Source organism: Scomber japonicus, chromosome 12 (genome assembly GCF_027409825.1).
Source record: "Scomber japonicus isolate fScoJap1 chromosome 12, fScoJap1.pri, whole genome shotgun sequence".
In the NCBI taxonomy this organism is placed as follows: Eukaryota; Metazoa; Chordata; class Actinopteri; order Scombriformes; family Scombridae; genus Scomber; species Scomber japonicus.
The window spans coordinates 29,485,756-29,494,681 of NC_070589.1; the positions used below are offsets into that span (position 1 = coordinate 29,485,756).

The 8,926-nt window shown below is 36.8% G+C and overlaps 1 protein-coding gene across 1 annotated transcript in view; it reads left to right on the forward strand.

Annotated features, from left to right (window-relative positions):
* The window catches only part of pitrm1 (pitrilysin metallopeptidase 1), a 19,701-nt gene extending 14,141 nt beyond the window's left edge, over nucleotides 1-5,560 (forward strand). The window contains exons 19-27 of the mRNA XM_053330440.1: nucleotides 589-754; nucleotides 1,554-1,654; nucleotides 2,280-2,400; nucleotides 2,517-2,567; nucleotides 3,249-3,361; nucleotides 3,493-3,618; nucleotides 4,401-4,546; nucleotides 4,673-4,775; nucleotides 5,200-5,560. Of these exons, the coding sequence (XP_053186415.1) occupies nucleotides 589-754; nucleotides 1,554-1,654; nucleotides 2,280-2,400; nucleotides 2,517-2,567; nucleotides 3,249-3,361; nucleotides 3,493-3,618; nucleotides 4,401-4,546; nucleotides 4,673-4,775; nucleotides 5,200-5,293 (1,021 nt within the window). The 3' untranslated portion in view covers nucleotides 5,294-5,560. The remainder of the gene's footprint in view (nucleotides 1-588; nucleotides 755-1,553; nucleotides 1,655-2,279; nucleotides 2,401-2,516; nucleotides 2,568-3,248; nucleotides 3,362-3,492; nucleotides 3,619-4,400; nucleotides 4,547-4,672; nucleotides 4,776-5,199) is intronic.
* Nucleotides 5,561-8,926: the final 3,366 nt, after the last annotated feature.

Here is an 8,926-nt window from a genome sequence, read left to right on the forward strand (position 1 = left end):
GAAGGGAGGAAAAAAAGAGAGAAGGAGGGAGGGAGGGAGGGAGGGAGGGAGATGGAGGAGGGAAAGAAGGAAGGGAGGAAAAAGAGAGGAAGGAAAAAAAGAGAGAAGGAGGGGGGAGGAAGGAAGGGAGGAAAGGAAAGAAGGGAGGAAGGTAGGAGGGAGGGAGAAAGGAAAAGAGGAAGGAAGGACAGAGGAATGAAGGAAGGGGGAGGAAAGACAGAGAAGGAGGGAGGGAGGGAGGAAGGAAAGAAGGACAGAGGAAAGAAGGAAGGGAGGAAGGTAGGGGGGAGGAAAGAAAGAGAAGGAGGGAGGGAGGGAGGAAGGAAAGAAGGACAGAGGAAAGAAGGAAGGGAGGAAGGTAGGGGGGAGGAAAGAAAGAGAAGGAAGGGGGAGGAAGGAGGGAAGGAAAGAAGGAGGGAGGAAGGAAGGACAGAAGGAAGAAAGAAAGGGGGTGGAGGAAGGAAAGAAGGAAGGGAGGAAAAGAGAGAGGGAGAGAGAGAGAGGTTCTGTAACAGACTGCAGAAAGCTCCACATTGCTACCATGAAATAAATAAAACGCTTCATCTTTAACACCTTTCTTTCCTTCAGCCCTCACTTTGATGACGAGGCGCGCCTGAGGGTGCTGGTGATGATGGGAGCGCAGGAATTGGCCAATGGGATTTCTTACTCTGGTCACCTGTATGCTATGACCCGGTCGGGCCGTCACCTGACTCCAGCGGGAGACCTGCAGGAGACGTTTGGTGGGATGGAACAGGTACTACACCCCAAATATATGTATGAGGGTCCCAGTCTCCTGTTATTATAATTCAGTCTCTTTTTAACTATCTAGCTGTTATATAATGTCAGAAATGCAACTCAGTTCTCAACAAGTTGTAATTTAACCCTTGTGCCTCACTAAGGACAATTATTGACTAAAGTTTTGAAGCCCAGGCTCCCAAATGACAGACCACAACACAGGAATGCATGAAAAAGTCAGTTTTTGGCAGGGGGCAATGGGGGTCCAAAAAATTAAATTTTAATGGATTTCAATGGGAGATTTTTCTCCTTAAGGATCCCAGAGGGAGTTTTTTTTTTCTTCTTTTTTTAAAAATCTGACACTGCACAAAAAACAAAAGTTTTTGCTAATCACTGACGTATCCCAGACTCTGATGTTCCCTAACCAAAAATAATTCACTTTGCATTTATTAAATAGAAAATAATTCAATTTTTGTGTTGTAAATGAATGAATATTTGATATCTATTATCAGAACTGATGTTGGTTAAAAATAGTAATAAATTGAAAGTGTAAAATAATATTAATTTATAATATTTTTTATGATAGTCTTTTTACTCAGGACATTTTTGTCTCTAAGGAACATTTTTTAAGGTAGGAACAAGAGGTTAAGAACAACAACATTACTTACCGAGGTTAATATTAGGATAATAGTTGCAGCCCAGACAGTAAATGACAGTAAAACTATATTATGGGAGTTTTTGTTTCTCCAGTCTTTGTCATGTACCCTTTTATTTAAGTATGAGACAGTATTTAGTGTTTTTGCTTATTTGCTCATCAGGTGAAGTTCATGAAGAGGATAGCGGAGATGACGGACCTCAGCCAGGTCATCCGAACGCTACCCAGGATCAAGAAACACATTCTCAATCCAGACAACATGAGGTGGGTTCATGTGATACATGAAGCACAGAGCTCCTCTTTTAAGGTGGATTCATATGAAAACTGGAGAAGGAGTTGAATTTGTCTGTTAACCTTCGTGTCGTCCTCCTGGGTCAAATTGACCCCGTCTGTTTTGACTGTTCTGTTCTTCTTCTTCCTCCCTTCCTCCCTTTCATCCTTCCTTCCTCCCTCCTTCTCTCCTTCTGTCCTTCCTCCCTCCTTCCTTCCTTTCTTCTTTCCTTTCATCCCTTCCTCTTTTCCTTCTTCTTCCTCCCTTAAATCCTTTTTTCCTTCCTTCCTCTTTTCCTTTCTCCTTCCCTCCCTCGTTCCTTTTTTCCTCCCTCCCTCCTACCTTTCTTCCTTCCTTCTTTCCTTTCCTCCCTCCTTTCCTTCCTTCCCTCCTTCCTTCCTACTCCCTTCCATCCTTGCTTATTCCTTTCCTTCTGTCTTCCTCCATTCCATCCTTCCTTCCTTCCTTCCTCTTTCCTTCCTTCCTTCCATCTTTCCTTCCTTCCTTGACTGGAGGACAACAGGAGTGTTAAAAACCTGTTTTTTAATATTAAATATATATTAGTGTTATAAACTATAATATAATAAGTATTGCACACTTTGCTTTTCCTCTCTTCAGGTGTGCAATTAATGCAACTCCACAGAAAATGTCCGACTCAGCGGGACAGCTGGAGAATTTCATGAAAGAAGTTTCTGGAACCCGAAAAGAGCGTAAACCTGTACGATCGAATATTATTGAGGTAAGTTTTCAACAGGCATAGTGGATAAATGTACCAACCATAATGTTTAATATACTGACTATCAATCAAATAAAAATGATTTATTGTTTATATTTATTTTCCTTTCTTTGACACAGATGCCTCTAGACCTTCATAATGAGTCTGGGCCAAGCAGGAAATTAATCTCTGTAAGTTCAGTTTTTCTTTTCTTATTATTTATCGTGCTGTTTGTGCCTTTTTTTAAAAAATGTGACACAATAGTTTTATCATCTATGAATCTTAACCACATTGAGTTTACTAGTTAACTTAAATAGAATAACAGGAATAGGCAATAGGAAAGTTGTTTTTGTAACTGGATTTTAAGACTGAATATTCTCTTTCCTCCTGTCCTTCCTTCCTCCCTCCCTCCCTCCTTGTTTCCTACCCTCCTTCCTTCCTTATTTCCTCCGTCCTTCCTTTCCTTCCTTTTTCCCTTACTCTTTTCCTTTCTCCCTCCCTCCCTCCCTCGTTCCTACCTTCCTTCCTTCCTTATTTCCTCCGTCCTTCCTTTTTCCCTTACTCTTTTCCTTTCTCCCTCCCTCGTTCCTACCTTCCTTCCTTCCTTATTTCCTCCGTCCTTCCTTTCCTTCCTTTTTCCCTTACTCTTTTCCTTTCTCCCTCCCTCCCTCCCTCGTTCCTACCTTCCTTCCTTCCTTATTTCCTCCGTCCTTCCTTTCCTTACTTCTTTCCTTTCCTCCCTTCCTTCCTCCCTGATTAGGGTTAAATCAGTACATTTTTTAGTTGTATTAAATTAACATTCTTATTATTTATAGTGTCAAAGAAAAATCTCTGCAGGTATTTCTTAACAATAACTTCTCTTTCCTTCACAGGAGTCAAATTTCCAGCCGTGTCAGATGAAAACCTTCTTCCAGATGCCTTTCCCCGTCAACTTTGTCAGCGAGTCTATTCGTACAGTCCCGTTCAGCCACGAGGATTACGCCAGGTGATTCTTTACTAAATGTCATATAATCCATTATTTCTGTAGTATCACTTCAGAATATGCTCTTTCTTTAAATCAGTTACATCTACATCTTAGTGTGATACGAACTCCTCTTTCCTTCTTTCCTCCATCAGTCTGTGTCTTTTGGGACGGATGATGACGGCCAAATTTCTCCACGGAGAGATCAGAGAGAAGGGCGGAGCGTACGGAGGAGGGGCCAGGATGGGAGGAGGCGGTCTGTTCACCTTTTACTCATACAGGTGGGAAACATTTCAGTACATACTCGCATACAAATACTCACTATGCTCACCAATAAATATCATGTAAAGTAAAATGAAAAACTCTTATCACAATTACCTGCAGTTGCTGCTGATAATCTTAGTTTTAGTGATATTTCATGTAGTTTAATTCTCTTTAATTAGATCAGAAATGAAAAACATTAGAGTAGAACTGGTTAAAAAAAAGATTAAAATACAAAATATTAAATATAAGAAGTTTAAAACTAGGGCTGTCTAATTTTTTTAATCGAGATTAATCGCAGACTTTCCATAGTTAATTGTGATTAATCCCAGTGTCTTAACTGGGAATCAATCACGGCTCTGCTGCGACTCCCACACTCCAAAATGGTCCTTTGGTGGAGCTGAGGCTCGCTTGGCTGCACCTGGGTGTTTAGCGTGGAGGTGCTAACTCAAACTCCACGTACTCCGGTGGTAGTTAAACTCCGTTTGACACAGGTTGCATTTTACTTTTGACTTGTCAACTGAAGCGTCTGGAAGTGTTTTAAAGTTAAACAAGCCGTTCAAAAGTCCAGTAGCTCTCTTACTTTCCATCAGCGCGGTAGGTTTACTGCAGGAGGCCACTTCAAAGCATAGCGCTACAGCTAGAGGAGCCGTCTACGGGGGAGTAGAAGGGACAAAAAGGCTTGCCAAATTAAAATGCGATTTAAAAAAATTAACGCTGACAGCCCTAAGAATAATCCAAGGTTAAATCATTGAAGTTTGACAAAGTGTGAGTCTCAGTTTCTTTCTCTTCTGTCTCTAAGGGACCCGAACTCAGTGCAGACCCTGTCCGCGTTTCGTAAAGGCATCGACTGGGCGAAGTCAGGCGAGTTCACACAGCAGGACATCGACGAAGCCAAGCTGTCCGTCTTCTCAGCGGTCGACTCACCTGTGGCCCCCGCAGACAAAGGTGGGGAATGAACAGATGCATCCTGACAGCTGCTGCAGAGATTTAATCCATCAAGTATTTGGAGCTGTCAAGATTCAATGTGCTTCTGCAGGTTTCAGTTTGCTCACGTCGTCTTTGTGTTTGCAGGAATGGGTCGCTTCCTCAGCGGGATCACAGACGAGATGAAGCAGAATCACAGACAAAGACTGTTTGATGTCACTCATAAAAACCTGGTGGATGTGGCTGAAAGGTAAAAAATCTTTTAACGTGAATTTAGAGTTGAGAGAAAAAAACCCAACATGTCTGAATGTAAAGCCCAATTTCCACATGACATAAGCACAAAAATCAATGAAAATTACCAAATCAACCAAAATTGAGCAAGTTAACAAAACCGGGCCATTTAGTTGTGCTGCTACTACAGTAATTACGGTAGACTAAAGGCACTCCTTTGGATTTGATTGGGCTGCCGTAATAACTGTATTAACAGTGCAACTTCATTTTAAAAGGCAGCTTTCTCTACCAGAGCATGCTCCGCTCCACTGCTGTAACACTCCCGGTGTGAGTTGACGCAGGGCAGAGGACGGAGCTAAACCGTAGCACAGCCGTTCGGCGCCGCTGACGGACCCAGTGGAAATCCCCAGTAACTAACAAGTAACGCTCTTGTTCTCCTGCAGGTACCTCGGTGTTGGTCAGAAGACGCGTGGATTTGCCATCTTGGGTCCAGAGAACGAGACGATAAAGAAAGACCCATCATGGATTGTAAAATAATGTTATCAGTAGCTACTTTCTAATTGGGAGCACTTAACTGGATTACAGATGTAACCCAGTGGAAAACATGAAGGCAATTCTGTTTTTTAGGATTATTTTTTTTAATGGTGGCAAAGGAGATGAAATGTCCGTTACAAAGAGAGGGAGAACGTCCTCCTCCTTCCTGCTCAGTGTTTTCATCGAGTCCTGTTACCATTTCTCTCTACAATAAAACATCATGTACATATTTATGGAAATGTGACTATTACAATACATTATCATATTGAAATATAAAAACCTGAGTCAGCTCTTTATTTAACAACCATCCTGTTAGAAGCTTATTGTAATGAAAAACGGGGCTACTTCCTCCCTTCCTTTTCTTTTCTCCCTCCCTCCCTCCCTCCCACCTTCCTTATTACCTCCATCCTTCCTTCCTTTCCTCTCTCCCTTCTTTCCTTTCCTCCATTCCTTCCTTCCTCCTTTCTTTCCTTCTTCCTCCTTTCCTCTTTTTTTCTCCCTCCCTCCCTCCTACCTTCCTTAGGTACTAAAAGTATGTGGTGATGATGATGATGATGATGATGACAGGGTGCAAAAACAGATGGCGAGTCAGGATAGTTATCAATCAGATTACTTTCAAAAAGTAATCAGATTACAAGTAATCACATTACTTTGGAAAGGTAATCAGATCAGATTACTTTCAAAAAAGTATTTTGGGGCACCCCCCCCCCCCCCCCAAAAAAAAAAAAAATCAGATTACTTTCAAAAAGGTAATCAAATTACTTTCGAAAAAGTATTTTGGGGCATTTTGCCCCCCTCCCAAAAAAACTCATTTTACTTTCAAAAAAGTAATCAGATTACTTTCAAAAAAGTAATCAGATTACTTTCAAAAAAGTAATCAGATTACTTTCAAAAAAGTAATCAGATTACTTTCAAAAAAGTAATCAGATTACTTTCAAAAAAGTAATCAGATTACTTTCAAAAAGGTAATCAAATTACTTTCGAAAAAGTATTTTGGGGCATTTTGCCCCCCTCCCAAAAAAACTCATTTTACTTTCAAAAAAGTAATCAGATTACTTTCAAAAAAGTAATCAGATTACTTTCAAAAAAGTAATCTGATTACTTTCGAAAAAGTAATCTGATTACTTTCGAAAAAGTAATCAGATTACTTTCAAAAAAGTAATCAGATTACTTTCAAAAAGGTAATCAAATTACTTTGAAAAAGTATTTTGGGGCATTTTGCCCCCCTCCCAAAAAAACTCATTTTACTTTCAAAAAAGTAATCAGATTACTTTCAAAAAAGTAATCAGATTACTTTCAAAAAAGTAATCAGATTACTTTCAAAAAAGTAATCAGATTACTTTCGAAAAAGTAATCAGATTACTTTCGAAAAAGTAATCAGATTACTTTCAAAAAAGTAATCAGATTACTTTCGAAAAAGTAATCAGATTACTTTCGAAAAAGTAATCAGATTACTTTCGAAAAAGTAATCAGATTACTTTCGAAAAAGTAATCAGATTACTTTCAAAAAAGTAATCAGATTACTTTCGAAAAAGTAATCAGATTACAAGTAATCATTACTTTCGAAAAAGTATTTTGGGGCATTTTGCCCCCACCCCAAAAGTAATCAGATTACTTTCAAAAAAGTAATCAGATTACTTTCAAAAAAGTAATCAGATTACTTTCAAAAAAGTAATCAGATTACTTTCAAAAAAGTAATCAGAATACTTTCAAAAAAGTAATCAGATTACTTTCAAAAAGTAATCAGATTACTTTCAAAAAAGTAATCAGATTACTTTCAAAAAGTAATCAGATTACCTTCGAAAAAGTAATCAGATAACGTTTGACAAAGTAATCAGATTACAAGTAATTAGATTACAGGTAATTTAAAAAAAAAATTTAAGTATATTTTGGGGCTTTTTACACAAAAAACACAAAACAACCAGAGCAAAATATATATGGGAGAGTAATCTGTTTTTGGGAAAGTAATCAGATTACAAGTAGTTAGATTACTTTCGAAAAAGTAATCAGATTACAAGTAATCAGATTACTTTGAAAAGTAATCAGATTACAAGTAATCACATTAATTTTGAAAAAGTATTTTGGGGCATTTTGCCCCACCCCAAAAAATTAGCTTACTTTCAAAAAAGTAATGAGATTACAAGTAATCATTACTTTCAAAAAGTATTTTGGGGCATTTTGCCCCCCCCCCCCCCCCCCCAAAAAAAAAAATCAGCTTACTTTCAAAAAAGTAATGAGATTACATTTGAAAAAGTAATCAGATTACTTTCAAAAAAGTAATCAGATTACTTTCAAAAGAGTAATCAGATTACTTTCAAAAAAGTAATCAGATTACTTTCAAAAAGGTAATCAAATTACTTTCGAAAAAGTATTTTGGGGCATTTTGCCCCCCTCCCAAAAAAACTCATTTTACTTTCAAAAAAGTAATCAGATTACTTTCAAAAAAGTAATCAGATTACTTTCAAAAAAGTAATCTGATTACTTTCGAAAAAGTAATCTGATTACTTTCGAAAAAGTAATCAGATTACTTTCAAAAAAGTAATCAGATTACTTTCAAAAAGGTAATCAAATTACTTTGAAAAAGTATTTTGGGGCATTTTGCCCCCCTCCCAAAAAAACTCATTTTACTTTCAAAAAAGTAATCAGATTACTTTCAAAAAAGTAATCAGATTACTTTCAAAAAAGTAATCAGATTACTTTCAAAAAAGTAATCTGATTACTTTCAAAAAAGTAATCAGATTACTTTCAAAAAAGTAATCAGATTACTTTCGAAAAAGTAATCTGATTACTTTCGAAAAAGTAATCTGATTACTTTCGAAAAAGTAATCTGATTACTTTCGAAAAAGTAATCTGATTACTTTCGAAAAAGTAATCTGATTACTTTCGAAAAAGTAATCAGATTACTTTCAAAAAAGTAATCAGATTACTTTCAAAAAGGTAATCAAATTACTTTGAAAAAGTATTTTGGGGCATTTTGCCCCCCTCCCAAAAAAACTCATTTTACTTTCAAAAAAGTAATCAGATTACTTTCAAAAAAGTAATCTGATTACTTTCAAAAAAGTAATCTGATTACTTTCGAAAAAGTAATCAGATTACTTTCGAAAAAGTAATCAGATTACTTTCAAAAAAGTAATCAGATTACTTTCAAAAAAGTAATCTATTTACTTTCGAAAAAGTAATCAGATTACTTTCGAAAAAGTAATCAGATTACTTTCAAAAAGTAATCAGATTACTTTTAAAAAAGTAATCAGATTACTTTCGAAAAAGTAATCAGATTACAAGTAATCATTACTTTCGAAAAAGTATTTTGGGGCATTTTGCCCCCACCCCAAAAGTAATCAGATTACTTTCAAAAAAGTAATCAGATTACTTTCAAAAAAGTAATCAGATTACTTTCAAAAAAGTAATCAGATTACTTTCAAAAAAGTAATCAGATTACTTTCAAAAAAGTAATCAGAATACTTTCAAAAAAGTAATCAGATTACTTTCAAAAAGTAATCAGATTACTTTCAAAAAAGTAATCAGATTACTTTCAAAAAGTAATCAGATTACCTTCGAAAAAGTAATCAGATAACGTTTGACAAAGTAATCAGATTACAAGTAATTAGATTACAGGTAATTTAAAAAAAAAATTTA